The 23,638-nt window shown below is 37.6% G+C and overlaps 1 protein-coding gene across 2 annotated transcripts in view; it reads left to right on the top strand.

Annotated features, from left to right (window-relative positions):
• Positions 1-19,191, top strand: part of STXBP1 (syntaxin binding protein 1) — a 93,802-nt gene extending 74,611 nt beyond the window's left edge. The window contains exons 15-20 of one of the 2 annotated variants that reach the window (XM_074211110.1): positions 613-722; positions 1,814-1,915; positions 4,308-4,393; positions 6,974-7,128; positions 8,780-8,903; positions 16,923-17,008. In XM_074211110.1, coding sequence (XP_074067211.1) covers positions 613-722; positions 1,814-1,915; positions 4,308-4,393; positions 6,974-7,128; positions 8,780-8,889 — 563 coding nt within the window. In that variant the 3' untranslated portion in view covers positions 8,890-8,903; positions 16,923-17,008. Of the gene's footprint in view, positions 1-612; positions 723-1,813; positions 1,916-4,307; positions 4,394-6,973; positions 7,129-8,779; positions 8,904-16,922 lie in introns of both variants that reach the window. The other variant, XM_074211111.1, reaches the window with a different exon arrangement.
• Positions 19,192-23,638: the final 4,447 nt, after the last annotated feature.

Raw genomic sequence — 23,638 nt, 5'->3', positions numbered from 1 at the left:
AAGATGTTGTAGTGAAATGTGTACTGGGGAAGAATGAGAAAGTGTAGATTGAGTCCTTATCAGTTCCATATTTACTAGATGTTTAATTTAAATCTCAAATGCATTCTGACTCTACTTTCATCTAACCATTTTTATCCATATTTCAGTATCCCAAATTTAAAATATAAGCACTTAACAGCTAACAAAGCTGTCCTACCCAGATTTAGACTGTAAATGGGTACTGTAAGGGAGAGGAATTATTTAAATACTGGAGTTATATGGGAAAGGTGAAAAATTATGGAGAGATTAAAAAAAATGAGTACTCTTGTACTGAAACAATAATGACGCTCTACCTATATTTACTCCAGTGTGTAGACTGTGGGAACTTGGGATTTAGACTGTTTAGTTTTAATTGTAATTATTAATTTGTTTGTAACCTTGGATGTTTCACTTAATAAATGGAGTATGTTAATTTTTATTTTCTGTTCTCCCCACAGGCAGATAGTGAGAATAAAATGATTAATGTTTGTAAAAACCTTAAAAGTAAAAAGAAGTCTTCTTAAGTTTGTTTATTCTCTTATATGTCAGTATGGTTGGTCTAATGCTTGAGTTTGGATCTTCCTATTCTTTTAGGTATCACTGAAGAAAATCTGAACAAACTGATTCAGCATGCACAGATTCCCCCAGAGGACAGTGAGATTATTACCAATATGGCTCACCTGGGAGTGCCCATCATTACAGATGTAAGTTTCCTACCTCTCAGTTTCCTTAAGGATTGATTTGAGTGTCAGTGGTGAGGTTTTGGGACATTTCTCACTTTGGGGAAAAGTGCAGGATTGCTCAGTCTCACCAACATCTGAAATGATAAAACTAGAAAATTAGAATTAGAGAATTTTACTGATCTTGACCCTGATTATTATTTCCGACCCTTTGAAATGTTGACAATCCTTCACAGTGGCCTTAAGAGTCTCTTTATAAGGAAATAAGGGCTTCATAATGCACTTTTTTTAGGGTTGTATTCCAGTAAACACTGTATCTCAAAGGAATCTTGAAGAACCCTTTTGAACTCTTTTCAGAAAAAAACTCCCATATGACTTTAACTTGTCACATTTTCCTACAATACATTTATAGATATTTATGTACCTCTATGCACTGACTAGCTCAATTTGCTAGAGCACAGTGCAAAAGGTCAGAACTGTACAAAAGCAAAAACTTGATTCCAGTCATTCCAGTCCCCCTCCTTGTCTCATTTCTTGACAAATGATGTGTCCTTTCAAGACAAGTTGGCCACGTATAACTTGCTCATGATGATCCAACCTCAACGATAGAAAAAAAAATCAAGTGAAAACACTTGGTCCTATTGATGATGAGTCAGTAGAGTCATTTTTGTAAGTAATGAACAATGCATTATTACTTATCTGCCCGTACTTTTTTTAATAAGAATTTACAAAATGATTTAGATGTTTGAACTACATTTCTTATTACTCACAGCTCTAATGATATGACTCTGGGGTCACTTTAAGCTCTATAGTAACCGGATGATTAGATTAGTACATCAGAGTCAAATTCCCTACAGGTTGCCAAGAGTGATGCATTTAGAGTAATTTCCATTTAAGAATTTTACTTGGAAGTTGATTACCTTTAAAATAATCTGGCATATACATTCATTCTGTAAAGGTAACTCACTAATAATAGCTAGCAAACAATGATCACCTTGGTCTTTGATTCAAAGTCAAAAATGCTATGTTCCTCAGAGTTTTATAAACTCATAGAATCCTATGTGATCCAATTCAAAAGTGGAGCTCTAACTAAGAAACTAATCCTTTGTTTTTAGTCTACTTTACGTCGCAGAAGCAAACCAGAGCGAAAGGAACGCATCAGTGAGCAGACCTATCAGCTCTCACGATGGACTCCAGTTATTAAAGACATTATGGAAGTTAGTGATGGCCTGCATGACTCGTGACTTTTCTGTAGATAGTTTTCTTTCCTTGTTAGTAGTTGATACAAGGTTATAGACCCAATGATCTTGATATCTTTTTCCCCTGATAATTTGAATCCACTTTCATCTGAATCATACTTACTTTGTTTCTTTTTTTTAAAAGAATAGCAGCCAAAATACTTTTGTTTGTTCAAGAATTCCTCATCTCTTGGATGGTTTATGTGAATTTTTTTTTTATATTCGCTGCCTATGTGAACTGCTTTCAAATCATAGAGGCCCCAATAATGATATTTTCCCCCCAAAAAACTCTTAAGAACATCCCCAAGATCAGAAAAACAATAATAAAAGGGGAAGTATACAGTGAGAAATGTATTATTTCTACCTTGTTGGCTTATAATATTTATTTAATAGACATGTAAGTACTTAGATATTCAAGGAGCTATTCTAAGCATGAAAATTCAAAGATGAAAAAAAAGTACAATTCCTGATCCATATCAAGTTCTGGAAGGATACAAAGTACAATTTGAAAAAGTGTTCTCAGAAAATTCGAAGCAAGAGAGATGAGAGTGGAGTTAAGGAAAGACTTCATTTAGAAGATGTCCCTTGAAATATGTAGGTCTTGAATGAAGAGGAAGATTTTAACAGTTATATATGAAGTAGGAATGCCTTTTGCTCTGATAGTCAAGGCTTTACAGGGGCAGAGAGGTCAGTGGAAGCATTTCCCTAAGTAGTTAGGAATTCCTTCAGAGGACACAAGAAGAATCCTAAATGTTACATCTGGGAAGGGACTTGAGAATGTTCTTTAATTTTGTATTTAAGGAATCTCAGGTCCAGAGAGGTAAGAAATGAAATAACTTGATCAGGTTCATAGGAAAAGATAGTGTCAGAGACAGGACTAAAATACAGTAGAAACATTTGAAGAATAAGCTTTTTCTAATCAGTACCATTTCACATTAACATCATTAATATTTCATAACCAAACCCCACTCTAAAAAGACTCAGAAATGACTGCTATAACATCCTTTTATAATGTCATTTCTCTAGAGCTAACTGTCCTCAAAATGTTGTTTCTCCTGACCAATTAATGATTCAAATGGGATAAGTTTACCTCCATTGTTTTGGCATTTTAAATTTTACAAAGTGATTTCCTCATAACATGTCTGTAAAATAGTATGTATATTATGATCAATCCATTTTAGGTTAAAAAAAATTTAGTTATTTTTTTCCTAGCTCAAATTGCCTTTAGTTTATATGTGTGTGGGGAGAGGTTGAGGTACTTTTAGTTTATATGTGTGGAGGGAGGGGTTGAGGTGGGGAAGGTGTATTCTTCAGTGGAATCTGAACTTCTTTAGGGCCTTAATCATTTCATTTTTGTCTTTATATCCCAAGTGCCTAGATCAGTGCTCTGGATCTAGGAGGTACTTAATAGAAATATATATTGAAATGAATTAGGTGTTGTGAGCCACTCTATTTTAAAAAAACCAACCCTAAAAAAATTGAAGCAATTCATATGAATGTCAAGTTATATTTTTGTGGCACACATATGTCCTGCCCATCTTTTTGTTTCCCTTTTAAACTCTCTTTTCAAATCTGCTTTGTTAATCAGCTTCCTCTCTCCTAATCCACCATATAGAGTTTGTAGATGTGCCATGACTTTTAGAAGAAGTAATATGAAAAAAACAAAAGTAATATGGAGTTTTAGGCAACCAGAAAGAGAAGCTAGGTACTGGACTATCTACCTGCTTAGGTATTTAAATTCCTAGAGAATCTCCTGAGGGCATGAGGCTTTCCCTGTATGAATAGCCCTTCATTTGCCCTCTTTTTTTCAGAAGAATCTGTTGAGGTCTCTTGGATTGAATGTTTTTATCCATGTGAGTTTCTTCTTCCTCCATTTCCCCTTAGGAGGTCTTTCTTTCTTCCCTTCCTTTTCCCTTCTATTTCTTTTAGCTTTGTATAGAAAGCAAAAGAAGATTAGAGGCAAGAAAGAGAAAAATATTGAAGCATCTTAAATAAGAAAATAAAGTTTTTCATTTCCACACCTGAAGTTATATTTCAGCATAAGGATTCTCACAGACTTGGACATGAACACAAATGCCATAGACAGTTTTATAGAAATAATTAGGGGGCAGCTAGGTGGCGCAGTGGATAGAACACTGGCCCTGGAGTCAGGAGTATCTGAGTTCAAATCTGGCCTCAGACACTTAATAATTACCTAGTTGTGTGGCCTTGGGCAAGCCACTTAACCCCATTACCTTGCAAAAAAAAAAAAGAAATAATTAGACATTCATATGTGTAGATGTACACATATGTATTACATGTATATATATATATTTAAAGGACAAACAACCCAGGTTGAATAAACTGTTTTCTCTGTCTCTTCTCTTTCTAGGACACCATTGATGATAAACTTGATACCAAGCACTACCCCTATATCTCAACCCGCTCGTCAGCTTCTTTCAGTACCACTGCTGTCAGGTATGTAAAAAAACACTTTGAGGAAGAAGTGAAGGGGGGAAAAATGTCCATTCCTAGTGTGATTTCATCTGTAGTGTCATTCTTTTGTTAGGTAGTAGAACATTGTCGTCTGCTTTTTTTTTTTTTTTTTTTTTGGAATATATAAAGTTAGTGAAAATGTAGATGAACTAAATATATTAGATTTGGGGCATGAAGGGGAAGTTACTGGGAAGTGGTAGACATTTAAAAACACACCAATAAAATATTTCTTAAAATAAAATAAATTAATTTGTGTGTATTAGGAGTAGAGCATGACATAGTTACAGCATTGGTGTAGAGTGGATCAAGAGCTGGCATCAAAGCCAGATAGACCTAAGTTCAAGTTCTGCTTCTGACACCTACTGGATCTTGTGGGCCTGCCTAAGTTAACCTTAGTGCTTAGGCTACTCTCTTAAGACTAGATATTGCAGAGAGAATGCCACTCTGCCTGGGTAGAGAGCATACTTGTTTCTTCTAGTGTGGCATAGTGACTGGAGGGGTCCGTTACTTATATTCTTGTGACTCTTCACAGCAATATATATGTTCTACTCTTCTGTGACCCTTTCAGTAAAGGGGATTTTTTTAAGTTCTTTTGATGTTTCTCATTTTTTTATCTATTCATACATTCAGAATTCTAGTTTTACTTAGTCTTGAGTGTAGACACAAATAGATTTAGTATTTAAAACAACCATAAATGTTTTGTCAGTGCAGAGCATTTCTAGACTTTCTTACCTCTGTTGTCTTTATCTATTTGATCTCTTTTGCCATTTAATTCATTTGTCCCAAAAGCATGTTTACTTTTCCTGAGAAAAGATAATTGACCCTGGACAGCCTTGTAGCAGCTATTTTTATTCATTTTTTGTGTCTTTATGATAGCTTCAGTTTTCTCAAGAGAAGAATCAAGATGGGTAGAGAACCTGTGGCTCTAATACTACAATATGGCTAGTCTCTTATACCTTGTAGCTTATTACTTCCCATCATAAACTTCCTTTTTCTCTCTTTCTCTCCTTTTCCCTTGTATTTGTTTTCTTTATCTCTCTGCTTTCCTCTCTACTATTTTCTCCCATTCTCTATCAGCAACTTGTACCTTCTCATAGCTCAAAGCATTGCTTACCCTTTCTGGCACTGTTTGACTTTAAAAAAGATTTCTGACTTTTATATCGGTTAATTTGGGATTAGAATCTAAGAATCCAAGTAATACCACAACCAGATTAGATTTATTAAAACTAAAAACCATATTTGTTTGCCAAAAAAGAGGGTAGGGTAGTGATGAAGAAAGTGATTTATATATCTATAGCTGTTCAACTAGGACACTCGTGAAAGAATGATGGAGAAGATATCACTAATATTAGACGCAAAGTGACCACTGCTTTCACAGACCCAAAGATGCTCAGACCAACAGCATCAGGAGTTATTGCAGTCAGTTTGACATCAAAACCCTTTCAGTTTCACCATATCTCTTCCTTTTTCTGGGACATAGATCATGTTTTGTTGAATTCAGTTCTATATAAGGGATAATAGCAGATCAACTCATGGGAAATATCCTGTTAATTCTTTCTTTAAAAAATATTTTATTTGATTTTCCAACTATATGCAGCGGTAGTTTTTACCAGTCATTTTTGGCAAGATTTTGCATTTTACATTTTTCTCCCTCCCTCCCTTCCCTTTCCCCTCCTCCTGACAGAAAGCAATCTGATATAGCCTCTATATTTATAACCATGATAAACATAGATCCATATTGATCATGTTGTGAGAGAAGAATCATATCCAAACTGAAGAAAGAAAACATTAGAGAGAAAAAAATGACAATACCTAAGACAGTTTTTTAAAAAATGAAGATAATATTCTTGCATTTAAACTCCACAGTTCCTTCTTTGGATATGGATGGGCATTTTCTTTTATGTGTTTTTTTGTCTTTAATTATTGTGCTGCTGAAATGAACAAGTCCATCATATCATCATGTTGTTGTTAGTATGTGTAATGTTTTCCTGGTTCTGCTCATTTCATTCAACATCATTTCTTGCAAGTCTTTCCAGGCTTTTCTAAAACCTGTCCCTCATGATTTCTTATTGAATGGTAGTGTTCCATCACATACATATTCTACAATTTACTCAGCTATTCCCCAGTTTATGGGCATCCTCTCAATTTTCAATTCTTTGCTTCTATAAAAAGAGCTGCTAGATTATGTTAATTCTTAAAGCATGCAATCACAGGATACATTTGAGACTTTGTTTTTCTTATTGTTCTGTCTTCATCAGTCATTGTGTATGTGTTTGCATATATGTACTCTATGAGCAGTGCAGAATTGAAGTAACTCAAAGGAAGTGTGAAATGTGCACATTTAGAGAATCCACTCCTGTTGTTCACATGGACTATTTGTGCCCAGCATGTGGTAGAGCATTCTGAGTTCATATTGGTCTGATCAACCACAGTTGAACACACTACAAGACTCTTAACATAGTGATGCCATTTTGGTCCTCTTTAGGAATGAAGAACAACTACCAACCAATGTGTATATGTACATATGTGTATTCATATATATGTTTCTCCTTTCTCATCTAGTGCCCGTTATGGACATTGGCACAAGAACAAGGCCCCTGGTGAGTACAGAACTGGTCCCCGCCTCATCATTTTCATCCTTGGGGGTGTGAGCTTGAACGAGATGCGATGTGCTTATGAAGTGACACAAGCCAATGGAAAGTGGGAGGTGCTAATAGGTGAGTAAGAGTAGCATTTTCCATGGGGAAGGGCTTTTTCCATAGCTATCTCTAGTGCCATCCCATGCTTTCATGTTTCACTCAGACTTTCCTTCCCCAGCCCCCTTGCAAAATCTAATTTCCAGAATAAAGTACATGAAAGATAGTTTGGGGAAATTCCTGTACCACTATAATGTCTCAAATCATTCCTCATTACCCTTCAATAAAGAAAACATCTTTCAATATGCAAACAGTTGTTAAAGATGAGACATGAAGCAGTATTGCTTGACTTTCAAGGGTTTCCCTTTGACTATATTGATATAAATTGGTATGAAGTATAGCAAGTCTCTTTCTATCCTATCAGTTTCCAGATTTATTGTAGAGAAACACAATACTGGATTCTTCAGCACTGTTCCCCCATCTGTGCTCACTGGTCTTGATACCTGCTGGCTTTTCCAAAATAAGAGGGAAAAGAAGTTCTTTACCAAAAGGAAAGACTGTTTTTTCCTCCCTCAGATTTTCAGGAGCTCTTGTAAACTCTCAGAACTGTTCAGCTATAGAACAGTAAATTGGGGCAACTTATTTTCTTAACAAAGTGAAATGGAATTTGCTCTGAGGTACCTTTCAGTAGCAATCCATTCCATAAGCATATATTCCTCTAAAACTACTTTTTCCTTTTCCCTGAGGCTATGCAACCTATGACTGAGCAACTATTAGAAGCAACATTCATTGGAATGAAGCTTCAGGTTATATTCTAAGTATGTTAGTGACAGGAATACCTGTTACACTGGAAGGGGAATCTCATTCAAATCACTCTTCCATTCAGAAGACCTCTCAGGATAGTTGTTGAATTAGGATCAGTACATAAAGTTTATCTCTCCCAATATGTTTCTGTTTCTCATGTATCTAGTGGTAATTCTAACAGTCATACTCATGTGAACAGAATTTAACTATAGGAATGATATATTGCTATTGCTATACAGGATAATTGATTTCCATTGATAGCCAGGGTTCACAGACCAGAAATCAAGAAGGTCATTTCACTTGAAAATTGTCACTTTGGGGTCTGATAAAACTGATATTAGCTATCTCTTAAGGGTGCCTTGTTCTATAAGATAAAGAAACTCAACTGCTTGATAGTCTTTTAAAATAGACTGCATACCTCCCTGTCCTTTCTCCTAATCCTTCTAAAGCTTCATTTGTCTGTTCAGCCATTTTTCATTGAAAGTTGCCTTTAGATTGTGAAAATGTTTTCATTGATATGTAGTATTTAGTAATAACATACTCTTGATTCTGTTGTGTAATTGTTGCATGAATGTCCTTTAAAGATAGTCTAAATAATGTTCCTTTGGACAGAAGCTGTTTACTGCTAGGCCTTTGTATCGAATCTTCCTTCTTGCAATAGAGTCTTACTTGAAGTATTCATTTGGGAGCTGGGAACTTGGTTTGATGAAACATATTTCTGAAGAGGCCTAGCATGGACAGCAGAAGGTCCTCTGTATGAACTCACCTAATAATGCATGCTATCTCATTTTCTTAGATATTCTTACCATCTTTATATGTCTCTTGCTTTCTTCACACATCATCCGCTGTATAAAATATAGGCCTAAGTTGGCATGTTCCTTTAACATACTTTTGTTCAAGCAGTCAGCTGGCCTCTGTTCTCCCACAGGTTCTACTCACATTCTTACTCCCACCAAATTTCTCATGGACCTGAGACACCCCGACTTCAGGGAGTCCACTAGGGTATCTTTTGAGGATCAGGCTCCAACAATGGAGTGAGAGCCAGAAACAAAGTAAAAGCAGCTTATTAAAGAAAAGAAACTCTTCTGTTTTGAAGGGTTTTCTTTGATTATTCTGTCACTCTTTTTCTTTTCTTTTTCCTTTTTAGTTTATTTTTATTTTATTTTATTTTTTTAACTAGAAAATGCTTGCAGTTCTTAACACCGATTGAAAATGTGTCCAGTACTGTCTTCACGAACTCCCACTATGAAATTCTCTCTGGGCCCAATCTTGCCAACATCCTCACACCTTGTTACCTGCTGCTCAGTTTAGAAGACTGAAGTCTACTGACTATTAATTTGAAAATTAACTGATTTGAATTCCAGCACTCTTAGAGGGAGCTGGGAGTTAAACAACAACTGAGTCACAATGCTTTAACCTCTAAGCCTAGGGTTGGGACATGAACTCTTGGTTGTGATATGAATGTAAGTGTAATACCAGGTTAATTAATTCAGGAGGAAATCAGACTTGTAGAAATGAATGTTTAGGCTAGTAAATATGTGACAAATTAGTTCAGGGCTGGTGGATTTGTTGGAATTAAGATGACTAAATAGTAGAATCCAGGTAGATTACAGAGTGGGTACATGTAAATGTTATTTTCTTGTGATGGATACTTATCTAAGAACAGTCACTGTGTACTTTAGTGATACTGAATAGTGAATGGAGTGGTTTCTTATTTTGTAATGTTCTTGGGAAAGAAGTACTTTTCAAATCATTTAATTTCTCAATATTCCATTTTTTCTGCCCTATAAAATTTTTTCAATGGCATTTGGAAAGATCTTATGATCAGTTTTTCTCTTGGCTGTTTAAAATTATAAAAAGTATTTCCATCCTCCCCCATAATCCTAGATGAAAAATTAATTCTCAGTTATTTAGAAGCATATTATTGAATTGGTGGATAACCCAGATTTCTTGATTTTTTTCTTTTCCTCAAGTTATTTCATGGTCCACTGAACATTGAAGGGAACATATTTGAAACTCAAATATATCTTGCTGCTTATCAGTAGTAATTGTACTAAAAAATTTGGATTAGGAGGGAAACATTTTCTCTATGTTTCAATTGTTTCTATTTTTTCTTCAATAGGAACAATTGAGTGTTGAATAGAACTTTGTTTCCCAAATCCTAAAGGATAAAATACTTGTTCAACAGCCATGATTAGGGGTAGAGTCAATGTGAAAAGATCTAGATTGCTTTTGTGACAGTTTGATTCTGATCTGGGCTAGCCCACTAAATACCATTAAGCCTCTCTTCTCCCTCCAGCATCCTATGTTGAGGTTGCCCCCAACACTACCCACCCAGAACATCAAGTGAAGAATTATATTCTTAAACTGCTCTCACACCACTCAATCAGTCAGTAGCCATCTATTAAATCCATCTGCTACTTGCCAGGCACTGTGCTGAGAATACAAAGGAAGCCAAAAGATGATCCCAACTCTTAAGGATGCACAGTCTAATGGGGGAGACAACATGCAAACTATTTTGTTAAGTAAGGTAGATACAGGATAAATTGGAAATAACCAACACGGAGAAGGCATTAATTTTGGGGAGGATAGAAAAAGACTTCCTCTAGAATATAGTATTTTACCTCAGACCTGAAAGAAACCAGGGAATCCTGGAGGCAGAGATGAGGGAGAGCATTTCAGGTGTGGAAGACAACCAGAGGAAAGACCCCGAGTAAGATGATGTAGTTTCTTGTTCAAGGAACCACAGGGATGCCAGTGTCACTGGATCACAGAACATGTTGGAGGATGTAAGGCATAAGAAGATTGGAAAAGTGGGGGAGCTCAAGTTATTAGAGGCATTGAATGAAAAGTAAAGGATTTTTTTATTTGACCCTGGAGGGGTGATAGGGTCAAATATATGTGATATGAATGTTAGGGTAAGACTAGATGGAGTTTATTGAAGAGGAAGGGGAAGGTGACATGGCCAGACATCATTAGCTTTAGAAAGATCAGCTTAAAGAATGGAGCCTGGATTATAAGTAGGGGGAAGACTTGAGGCAGATGGATACCTTCCTCAAAGCAGGCTTTTGCAGTGATCCAGACTTGAGGCAATGAAGGCTGCACTAGAGTGGTGACAGAGCTTCTCTCTAGGAAATGTTACAAATGTGAAATCAACAGGCCTCCTCAAGAGTTTGGAACTGGGAGATGGGGGAAAGAAGGAGAATGTGTTTAAAAGTTGGGTTTAAACTGAAGAATGCTAAAACAGTGATTTCATGTTGTCAGTCATTTCAATCATTTTCCCCATTTTGGGGCAAAAGTACTGCTGTGGTTTTTACCATTTCCTTCTCCATTTTACAGATGAAGAAACTGAGCCAAACAGTTAAATGACTTGCCCATGGTCATGCAGTAAGCATCTAAAGCTGAAGACTCACCAAGAAGAGTCTTCCTGACTTTAGACCTGGTGCTCTGTACAATTTAGCTGCCCCATAATGTTTCTTAAAAGGTTCAAAATACTTCCTTTGTTCTTTAGCCACATGAAGAGTCCAGTTACATGAAGCAGTTTCTCATTGCCTTACTTCTAGTAGGGGCCAAGGGTCCAGCTCTGACTTTTGTCACCTTGAGCATAGGTGTTTCACTTCTGGGCCTTCATCTCTTTACTATGAGATGAGGCAATTTAAATTCAGTGACCTCCAAGGCTCATCTGAACTCTTAAGTCTACAATCCTTTTTTCTGTGAAGATTAGTCTGTTATAGCTGGAATTTATTGTCTAGGAGGCTAATTAATTAGCCTTAGTAAACCATAGAACAACCTCCATTCCTGGGGTAGCAATTGCAAAGAGTGGTGTGGTCTGTGAGTCAGGAGACTTGGAGACTGTGTTTATTGATTTTACTGCCTTACAATTCCTTCTTAGACCTTAACATCCTTGTCTGTAAAATGAAGGGCCAGGGCTGAATTACCTCTAAGATGCTTCTCCGCTCCAGTCCCTCTAAGCCCTGACATGCTGTAATTCAGTGTCCAAACTAAAATAGAAAATAAGGCCACTGCTATCCATAAGGATTTCTGTGGGTTATATATTGACTTAGAAAACCACATATTAATGTTATCTCTGCTCTGTTGTATTTTTTCAAATATTTTTTCAAATATATTTCATTATAACATTGTAATTCAATTCAGATGATAACTCAGGAGTGTTTGGTCCAAGGTGCCCTGCATATTTGACTTCTCTATAGGAATTCACTTTCTTCTCATTCATTCAGGACCTGGTACTTAACATAACATAAAATTCCACTTACCATTTATCACTTCTCAGTGAACTTCCCAGCTAGATCACATTAGAAGAGTATTACAAGCATATTTCTCTCAGCTGTACCTTTCTAGGCTGTTCTAAAGTGAGATGGTTCCCGAGATAAAGAGGTTCAGCTTCCTGGTCTTATTCTATTACTCTGTTGTCCTGGCAAATTTTAGCAGTATTCTGAGGCCACCAAAAGTGTGGAAATAGATTATTATGTCCTGCAAAACAAGGATGATTATGTTTTAATAGGTAATTCGGTCACTAAGTGTCTTTTTTTTTTTTTTTGCAAGGCAGTGGGGTTAAGTGGCTTGCCCAAGGCCACACAGGTAATTATTAAGTGTCAGAGGCCGGATTTGAACTCAGGTACTCCTGACTCCAGGGCCAGTGCTCTATCCACTGTACTACCTAGCTGCCCCCACCCCACTAAGTGTCTTTCCTCCAGTAGGTTTGAAAGTGAGAGTAATTATTTTAAGTCTATATTATAGAAAAACATTGATGAGTTCTTAATCAGGGCTATATTGTATACAGATGGCAAGTAGGTGGATAGCATTTGCTGCAAGTTGTATTTTAAGATTTTGAGGGTGGTGAGTGTTGAGAAGCTGCTCTTTATAACTATGATGAATAATTTGTAAGATTGAAGAAATTCTTATTATCGGAGCTTCCAAATTTTTGAAAATTGATATTTGGACTATGGACACAAGATGTGAAAATCAAGTGATTTATTATGAATTTTCTTGGGATGGAATTTTCTGTCTTAGAAAGAACCTTTCATTTGCAAAGTAGATCTCTTTTTGCTAGACAGTTTGCTATAGCTGCCACCAGATAATGTGAGAAAATTTTGTATTCTCTGCTTCTAAAATGATTTTGGGAATTTTTTGTATTTTTAGAAACATTGATAGAGAAAGCATATTGTTGTGAACTTTTTATTTTGGAGGCAGTTGGACTTAAATGACTTGCCCAGGGTCACATAGCTAGTAAAGAGGCTGAATTTGAATTCAGGTCCTCCTGACTTCAGGTCCCTATTGTATGCTGCCCCATTGTGCTGTGAGTTTCTAGCACTAATTTGGGTCAGGGAAAGTGGTTTTAATCTGATGTGCCCTTTTCCTGTGATGGTTGTCCTGACCAAAAATTAGACTAAGCTTAATTTGCATGTATTTTCTTCTCCTAAGTTTTAGTTATTAAAATTATTTAGAGTTAGAAAAGATTACGTTTATAATGAATGACCATGAAGCTGTAATTCAGGCAGGCATTGTTTATAGATTTGAGGAACAGTGTCAAGTATCTATTGTTTCTTTTCCTTGTTCTTCTATAACCAGAGTTGACCTTAGCCTTTATCTGTGTTAGTAGTGGAGTCAAGTGGATGTTTGAACATATCAGTAATGGCCCAGCCTCAATTCATTTCAACTAAACAACTTTACCAGATAGTCTTAACAAGTCAAAAAAAGATTTAATTTGATCCTATACCCTATGTAACTATGTCATGAAGTTTAATGCATTATGGAAAAGTTTATGAGGATGATATGAGGCAAAATTAGGAGAATCATGGGGTCTGGATAATTTCAAAATCATTCTCATTAAACTGTCAATTTGGGAAATACAATATATTTGGTAGGCTTTGTGAGTATGTTTTTTTGTTTGTATTTTGCAAGGCAAATGGGGTTAAGTGGCTTGCCCAAGGCCACATAGCCAGGTAATTATAAGTGTCTGAGACCGGATTTGAACCCAGGTACTCCTGACTCCAGGGCTGGTGCTTTATCCACTATGCCACCTAGCCGCCCATGAATATATTTTAAAATAAAGTTTTTTATATTTATATCCTTGGGATGGATAGGTTGTTGAATTTTTTTCAGTGAAAGTCAAATGGGAATCTGAAATCTGAATTCAGGAACTACCATTTACAAATACTTTTCCCAGATCTGGAATGAATATAAGCATACTGCCCAGAGAGGAACAGTTGAAAAGTAGAATTTTGTGGGTGTTGCACTTATGTCTCAAACGCAACATTTTTAGAACACTGAAAATGTTCAAATTTGTTTTAGGACTTAAATAGAATGAATTTAGTGGGTGTAGACCTAGTTTTTGTTTATCTCTGTCCTCATCCCACAATCTTCAAATAATTTAAGACTAAAGTTAACCTCAAATCAGGAGAAGTGACTTCAGTTTTTGAGCTGTGGCATCAGGAATCCTAAAATATGAGTTAAAATCTCAATTCTGCTACTTTTATGCCATCTCCCTGGGCTTCAGTTTTCTTAGTCTATAAAAATGAAATAATATTGTATGGCTTACCTCACAGGAATGTTGTGAGGGTCAAATAGGATAATATGTAATGTGTTTTGTAAGCCTTAAGTCAGTGTATTAATAAGTTAATTATTGTGTTCTAGAAGAGGATTAGTAAAGTCACCCGAACTCTGAATTAGAACTAGCATAGCATAGGGAAATTAAGGGACAAGAGATAATGTAGACATAAATAGACAAAACCATGTAGCTTTAACCTCATTTTTTTTTTAGCAAATCAGCTATTTGCGTTTAAGTATATTTAATAATTTATTTGACTAGAAGTTGATGCTACTACCCCAGTTGTCTGCTTTGTAACCTATTAGCAGACTCATTTATAAGCTTGGACTAGAAAACAAAATGGAATCATTGATAATGTTATTAATGAACACCTAAGTATCACCAACATAAATTATTAATCCCAATTCAAACTTTGGAGTTTTAAAACTACTAGATGACTTAGATTAATTTTAATGGAAAATAATTGATTAAGAAGATCCAGGTGGGTTAAAGGCATTTACCTGACTTATTTCTATACTTGAGAAAGATTGCTCCTTTTTTTTTTAATCAATCTAACTTTTATTCAAGATAGGTAAGACTAGGAACTCCAGGATAGACAGAGGGCTCCCCTGTATATCACTTGCAGTCATTAACCAGCATGAGAAAAATCTTAATTTAGGAATCCCTAGCTTCTACATTTATGAGCAAGAAGCTATGGAAAAACTAAGCAGAAAGATTTCCTACTCCCTAAAATACTACCTTTAACTCAGCTATCTTGGCTCTGCCCCTCCAAAATGCTGCCTTTCAATTAGAAGTTCCAGATTGTTTTTCTTTCTGCTTCCTTGATAAAAGGATTGTAGTATATACATACTCAACTTTTTAAAAAATACACATTGATTGCTTAGGCTGAGAATTGGAAAGCTCTTGTTTAAATAAAATGAAGTCGTGGTTGTTAAAAACTTTACAAATTTTAAATGTCATAAATGTCCATTATTATTTTTAGTCTCACTGCTACTACTTCATAGTGTAACCTTGAACAAGTCGCTAAAACTTTGTTTCTCATTTTCCCTCTCTGTGAAATAAGGATTCCCTCCAGTTCTCTCAGAAATTTTCAGAAGATCATAGGGTCATGAAAGCTCTTTGAAAAAAAGAGTTATCTAAAAAATGGCATTTCTGAAGTTGATATGTTTATTTTGGGTTATCTCAGATTTGTAGATCAATGAGCCAATTCAGTGTCTTGAGCAGAGCATTTTTTCAGCCTGTCTTTCTGGGAAGTAGCAAGGATTGATACAAGGAAACAAGGTCTGGGTGCTTAGAATGGTGTGCCATGAGCTGAGAGAGGCTTCTATTGAGAATGGGTTGTGCAGGTTTTCTCCTTCTCTGCCTCTTCCCATTTCCAATAAGTCCTTTCTTGTACCATCCCCCTCCCACACTAACCAGGGGTGGAAACTTTCTAGTCCAAGGTACTTCTACTCTGTCACAGCTGCAGGACAACTTTGTGAGTGGCAGGCAAGGGCATAAGGACCCATGATCTTGCTACATAACTCCTTTGCCAATTCCTGGGGGTAAATCTGGCTTCCAGTAGCTTTCTCTCCCTCCTTCTACCTGTGATTGCCCGCTTTCCTTTCCCCAGGTCTCTTGGGAGGCACATTTTCAAATACGGACAGCTTTTATTTCCTTCTCTCCCACCCGGGATGTCTTTCTTTGAAGCCCACTGCTGCATGCATGCAGTCCTCATGCTCCACACACCACTCTGCTGCTCTCAATCACTCTTCTTCTGTTCTGGTCCATGTCCAAACCACACAATCCATTTTTTTAACCTCACTTAGATTTCTCTCCTTATTAAAAAAAAAGGCCTTCATTTTTTTTTTTTTTTTTTTTGCAGTAGAAGTATATATAATTCCATTAGGCTTAAATTTTTGCAAGCATTTCCAATCTCTAACAATGCGCGGTATCTTCAAGGTAAGACCTCAGGTACTCAAGCCCCTCCTCCCTGCACACCTGAGGTCCCACCAACAATTCCCTGGTGGTACCTATTGTTGGATGCCAGAGAGTACCCATCCCCCCAGGTCATCACATCTATCAGCCTCTTCCCCCACCCCCCACTAGCGTACTTCCTCATGTACTATCTGGTATTTCTTTATAAAAATGTAAAAGTCCTCCATTTCTGACTTCACTGTAGTGTTCAAAAGAGAAATTGCCTTAGTCACTGTTTTACAGAGACAAAGATAGCCTATGTTGAGCAACTTAATGGGAAATAAACTTGACTCCTGGATGTGGTCCCAATTTCTACCTGAACTAAGGAGTTCTTTCTTTCTCCCACAATATTTTGACACTGTCCCTAACCCAACCCCTTCTAAACTTTTATTTCATCAAATCAGGGTGGGGGGCGGGGGTGGAAAAGTTGCCTGTGCCCCTTATCTAGCAGGTCCAGGTATCTAGAATTGAAGAGTAGAAAGCTGTCTGAAGTCCTGGGCCTTCCTTGGAAGACTCACTTTATGTTTCTTTAATTTACTTTCCCCAGGAGCTACGCACATTCTTACCCCACAGAAACTGCTGGACACGCTGAAGAAACTGAATAAAACAGATGAAGAAATCGCCAGTTAAAATAACCATACCACCCCCTCCAAAAAGTGAATAATCTCTCTGGCTCTTGGCAGCTTCCTATGGCTGGTCTTAGATGTTACTTTGCAGTACCCATTCTCATCTTCCATCAATCCCCACTGCACGCTCTGGCTTTCCCTCTTTGGTCTTGTGTTTGATGAAACCTTCTTGTTTAAAACAAAGGGAAGTAATGCATTGTGTTCATATAAAAGAGAACAGAGTTTGTATGTATCTCAAAAAGAGAAATTCATTTTCAAATGATGCACTGTTAGGAGATTTACTGACTGCCATGACTGGACACCTCCTCCCTCTTCCTCCTCCCTCCATTATGTATGGCATTGTGACCTTATCCCTACCCCAGTGCAACATGAATGCTCTATGTGGAAACTGCTTGAAAACAGATAGGTAGAAATTTGGTTGTAAAATTTTTTATTTTCTTTTTTTCCTAGGGGTGAGGGTAGATGCAGGTAGAATTGTTCCCATTCTTGTTGGGCATTTTTTTCTTACTGTAGAGTTTTTGTGTTCTTGGAATATGTTAAAATGCAGATTGGTACTTTGTCTTCCCCTCACTTTCTATTCCTCATTGTCTCTTTTGATCCAGATGTACCTGGAAGTAGAGATCAGGTGACATCTGGTTGGTCTTGTGGTGAACATGACCCTCCACTTCATCCAGCACCTGATGTCTCCCAGGAGTACAACTCCAGCGCTAGGGTAGAGCTGTCCAAGGTTATAGCACCAGATAGTATCTCTTCCTGCTTTGAAGAGGAAGGTGACCTTGGCACTGCCACATCCATCCTCTGGTGCCCTGACCCATTTACACAGTACTGTGTAAAGTGAAGGAAGGGATGTGGCTCTCATTGACTTTATATTTACTCAAAAAGGAAAACTTTTCTTAAGATTTTAAATTTACAAGTCAGAGATCCCTAGACTAGTAAACTGAACCAAAATCATAGTCTTATTTAATCTTAGTTCAAAGTAAACTGGACCCAAATCTCCCTTATCTAGGCATATCTACAAAAAGAAATCCCTTCTTTAGAGTCTCTTTAGAGTCAAACTTGATGGGGAAAATGATAGAAAAGATTCTGGTCCTTATTCCACAAGGAAAGGCCCTTGAGTCCCAAGACTTAATTATATATTCACTTACCTGCAGAACAGATGCATCAGATAAATTATTGATGTAGGGTCTGTCTCTATAGCTCATGTGCCCAGTAAACAAAATCCCTTTCCAGAAATCTTCAGTTTCATATACACTAATTGATTTTCCATAGTGTGAGTTCAGATTACATTATGCTTATGAGAATTTTAAAAATGCAAATAAGACCATTTTCACCTTATATTGAACTTCACTCTAAAACAAAGCAAGGCAGTTTTATCATGAGTCTGGAGGCTCTGGGCCGCTTTGCATCCAGCCCTTGCTGCGTGCATATGTCTGTTTCTGCCATCATTGTTCAGTAGTGAAATGTTCTGGCATTGGGAGTCCCCAGGTTCCCCAGGCCCAGCAGCTCCTCACCCCTTCATCCCAGCCGATTGTATGTATATTACTTAATGTGTCTTGTGATGTTGTTGCAAGCTTGATGTATGGTAGCTTAATTGCAAGCCTTCTTCCTTTCCTTTCAGATGACTTTCTTTGCTTCCTCTTAAATGCATTATGGTGTTTTCTTATCTTAAGGCATTGAAACCTTCCCTTTGCACTGAGAGAATCAAATCTTTGCCTCTTTGTTTTCAGACTTGTCTCTTTCATGCCCCCTTTCCCTTTTTGAAGCTGTTTTTTTCCCCTTTAGGGCAAAAGCTATAAACATTTGCACTGATTTTTTTTTTTAAACTTTGCCCTTGGTTTTGTTTCTCTTCCTTTGAAACAGCAGTGTACATGCTTTGGGATCTTGTTTAGACGTTGTTTTTTCTTTTCTCTGTTGGTTATTTATATGAAAATAATTTATCAAAAGGAAAACTTTAAAAAAAGCTAGTCTGTCTTGAAACTTGTTTACCTCGAATTTATTGGAATTTCAATGTTTGAAAGTGTTGAAGCACAAACATGTATCATCTCTATATCTGTTCTTCTGTACTAAAGCACTCAAGTCTATGAAATAAATAAGCTCCTATTCATGGCGCACGGAAGTGACTCCTGGTTTTATTTGGCATTTGGAAAGGAAATGGGCAAGTTCCGTTTCTATTACTACCTCGTGTTGAGGAGACTGATACACTGGGCATACGTGGGTGTTTTCTTCTCACTTGTTCAAGATCATAGTTGTTTGCAGTTCTCTACCTCTGATTTAGAAACTGCATCATCTGTAGGATCATGCCACAAAGTAGGTCATAAGGATATTTTAAATAGGATACCCTTTCATTCACTCAATTACCCAATCTAAACTTTTATGTCCATTTCATAGATTACTTCAGTCTTCATAGATATTGTAAAACAGGAGCCTTTATAAATATTTTCAAATTAAGATTCATGCCATAATAATGTCTTCATAAGCTCAGATCATTTTAAATGTTAACATGGCCTACTTCAACCTCCTCTGCTTTCATATCTGTGTTACCTCAAAAGTGGATAAACTCACTTACCTTGGCAGTGTACTTTCCAGGGAGGTACATATTGATATCATGAGGTTGACACACTTGTTGGCACAGCTAGCTCAGTATTTGGGGGACTCCAAAAGAAAGCAAGAGAGAAGAAGGTATTAGATTGAGTACTAAATGAAGGTCTGCAGAGCTGTTACACTGACCTCACTGCTATATGTTGGTGAAACCTGGAAAGTCTACCAAAGCTATGTCAGGAAACTGAATCACTTCCATTTAAATTGTCTTTGGAATATTTTGAAAATCACCCGGGATGGGGCCAGCTAGGTGGTGCCAGTGGATAAGACCTGAGCTAGCTGTGCCAACAGGTTTGTCAACCTCATAAACCTCAGGTTCATATAAAAGTTCTACTAGGGGCAGCTAGGTGGCATAGTGAATAGAGTACCAGCCCTGGGGTCAGGAGGACCTGAGTTCAAATGTGACCTCAGACACTTAATTGCCTAGCTATGTGATTTTGGACAAGTCACTCTTAACCCCTTTGCCTTAAATAAATAAAATTAAAAAAAAAATACAAGAAAGGGGCGGCTAGGTGGCGTAGTGGATAAAGCACCAGCCTTGGAGTCAGGAGTACCTGGGTTCAAATCCCGTCTCAGACACTTAATAATTACCTAGCTGTGTGGCCTTGGGCAAGCCACTTAACCCCAGTTGCCTTGCAAAAATCTAACCCCCCCCCCCAAAAAAAATATACAAGAAAATCATCTGGTAAGAGAAGATTTCAGATACTGAGGTCTTTTCTCAAGCTGACCTGCCAAGCACTCAAGTGCTACTACGGAGAGTGCAACTATGATGAGCTGGCCATGTTGTTTGAATGTCAAATGTAGCCTTGCCAAAAAGACTATTTTCTGGAGAACTCACACAGGGCAAGTGCTCAAAGCAGGGTCAAAAGTGATATTGAGACACCCTGAAAGTCTCTCTTAAGACTTTGAAATTGCATGTATTGTATGGGGGGGCACTGGCACAGGACTGCCCTGCATGATGTGCCCTCATCAGAGAGGTGCTGTGCTCCATGAACAAGGCAGAATTGAATCAGCTCAAAGGAAACATGAGATGTCTAAGTTTAGAGAACCCACCAGATGTTCACATGGACTATTTGTGCCCGACCTGTGGTAAAGCATTCGGAGCTCATTTTGTTCTGATCAGCCACAGTCGGACACACTGTAACTTGTCTCTCACCTGATGATGCCATTTTGGTGGTCTTCAATAATGAAGGAAAAGAACCAATCAATCTCAAAAGTCATTCTATATGCATAATGACTTATGGCAAACCTTTTTCAAAGCTGAAAACCTGTTTGAGTAATAGCCGATTTTCCAGCCTCTTTGTGATTCAAACCTTGTTCTCTTGACTTTGAGTTTGGTATATGGTTCAAAGAGATAATCCTAAAGAGCCTTGTTTGCTTCAATGTTTATTGTAAAGTAGACTTCAGCATAAGGGATTGAGGAGCCCTTTATTCCCAGTTATTTTTCATGGACCTTTATTTTTCTTTTTCCCATTTATTTCCTCCTGGATCCCATGATCCGGAATTTCCCTAATTTCTTCTAGTCACTTTGTACTCTTTAGTCTTTTGTTCAAATAGATATGGATGTATATTAAAGAACAAAAACAAAGCTTTAAATGGGAGAAGCTTAGCCATAGGGGTGTAAAAGCAGCCTGTTGATCACCAACACCAAGAGGACAAAACATCATGGGCCTCCATCTTGGAGGGAGAGCCCTTCCTCAAGGAGGCAGTAGAAAGTAGCTGGTGCAGTAAAGATATAAGACCAATATACATAACAACCACATTTTACCTCCCCACCATGTCAAGGCAGAAGGGTCATCAGAACTTCATTTCACCTAGATAAATAGGCATATTTGGTCAGGAGTGGGAAGGAAATTGTGATTGGCTTGAAGGCTGGCCCTACCCTAGAACAATGCAATAAGACAGATCAGGTAGCCCAGGAAGCTGTATCTTATTCTGTCTGAAAGTAAGATCAATCAGGGGCAGCTTGGAGGCATAGAGGATAGAACCCTGGAGTCAGGAGGACCTGAATTCAAATCCAGCCTCAGACAATTATCTAGTTGTGTGATCTTGGGCAAATTACTTAACCCCATTTCCTTGTGAAAACCAAAAGAAGAGAAAAAAAGACAATTTAGGAGATGATGGGATCTTCTCATTACTACCCACAGTGAATCCAAAAGAAAACAAAATCAAAAGGGGGTGATGATTAATGGATAGGACCAACAGGTATAGAATGTAACTGTAAGCCAGGGAGAATGGATCTCAGTATGTTAGTTAATACTTGAATAGTTCTGTTGCCACTGATTTGTTTCTTGGGTTCGGTTCTGCCTGGCGATGAATCCTGACTCAGACTTGGGAATGCAGGTTTTGGAAAGAAAATAGAGAGTTTTTAAAGGAAATTACAACATATTGAGGAAGTAATAGAAAAGTTAAAAAGTTTAAAGAGAAGACCATGTGGATTGCTGATTGAATTGGCCAGGCCAGTTGGCCAGGGTTCAACAGGAGGCTGGAAGGTAAAAGAGAGCAAGCCCCTTCCTCAGTCTCCTTAAATTCAACTCCAGAAATTCAGGGAAGCCTGGAAGGATTTGCATGAACTGATGCTGAGCAAGATGAGCAGAACCAGAAAGATATTGTGCCCACAGCAACATGGGAGTGATGACCAACCAACCTTGATGGACTTGTCCATCCCATCAGTGCAACAATCAGGGACAATTTTGGGGTTTCTGTGATGGAGAATATTATCTATAGCCAGAGAAAGAATCGTGGAGTTTGAACAAAGACCAAAAACTATTACCTTTAATTTAGAAGAAAAAAAAGCAAAACTGTTATCTTACTATGTAAATCTGCTATCTCTTATACTTTGTTTCTTCCTTAAGGATATGATTACTTTCTCATCACATTCAACTTAGAGCAATGTATACCATGGAAACGAAAAGACTAACAGACTGCCTTCTGGGGGGGGGGGGAGAAGAAGAGTGGGGAAAAAAATTGTAAAACTCAAAATATTTAAAAAAAAATTCTCTCCCAGAGTCAGAAGGGGTCTCTTTTGCATGGTCTTGAGTGTTTCCAGGTCCTGTGCTCCCTGGCTGCTCCACCAGAAAACAATGCAATCCAAATCAGGTTGAAGGTCAGGCCCTCAGGTGTGGTCTAAATTAGATGATAAAGGAAGAAGGAAGACTCCCTTTGCAATGCAAACAAAAAATTTATGAGGTTTGTCTCCAACTGATCTCATCACTCCTATGCCCAGGTTTCTCGGCATCAGTTCCAATGATAGGGAACCCAATCTGACATGAAGAGGAAAGAAGGAAGGAATCAACTCTACTGGTGATTAACTGCTCACTTCAAGGAAGTAACTAGCAGGCAATATACCCTGAAACTAAGAGAGGTTTAATCTTGATTTGACAACCAGTTTTGGTTTTGTGTAGTTTGCTTCCCTGCTCTTTCAGTGATAAATACTACACTGATAAACAATGAAGAAGCATCTTGAATTGGGAGTCAAAAATCTTAGGCTCTCATAGGCCCCCCACAGAACTACTAGAGCCAGGGACCAGGGTCTTTGTCCAAGGGGGGGCAGCAGGATAGTTCAGGAACATGAGCCAACTGGAGAAGCTACTCAACCCTCATTCAGCTATCTCAGGATTCTTTGGGCATAAGAAGAAGATGATGGCAGTCATGGTATCATCTGAGCTCTGGCCATGTTTAGGAGTAGGAAAAGAGGCCCAGCCTTGGCTCACACCCTGGCCTGGCAAGCTACAGCTATCCCTTCCACAGCCCAACTTTCCCCATTGTAGTTTCAGTACTTTGTAGGCTAGCACAAGAAATCAAATGGAAGTTTTTTTGGAGTGTTGCAGAAGCTACAGACAATGAAGGCCATCAGATGACACAGAAAAAGTTTAGAGACTCAGAAATGCATCAAACAAATAAATATATATATAGTATCTTTACTTAACATTGAGTTACATATAGACTATGACCACATACTAAACCAAAATTTTACAATAAAGCACTGTAAAAATCCTATAAAAGATAAAGGGAAAATTCACTTTTTTGGTATGGAGGG

This window comes from Macrotis lagotis, chromosome 1 (assembly GCF_037893015.1).
Source record: "Macrotis lagotis isolate mMagLag1 chromosome 1, bilby.v1.9.chrom.fasta, whole genome shotgun sequence".
Classification (NCBI taxonomy): Eukaryota; Metazoa; Chordata; class Mammalia; order Peramelemorphia; family Peramelidae; genus Macrotis; species Macrotis lagotis.
Note: the sequence above shows the minus strand (reverse complement) of the source record. Positions and strands in the feature narration are given on the sequence as shown.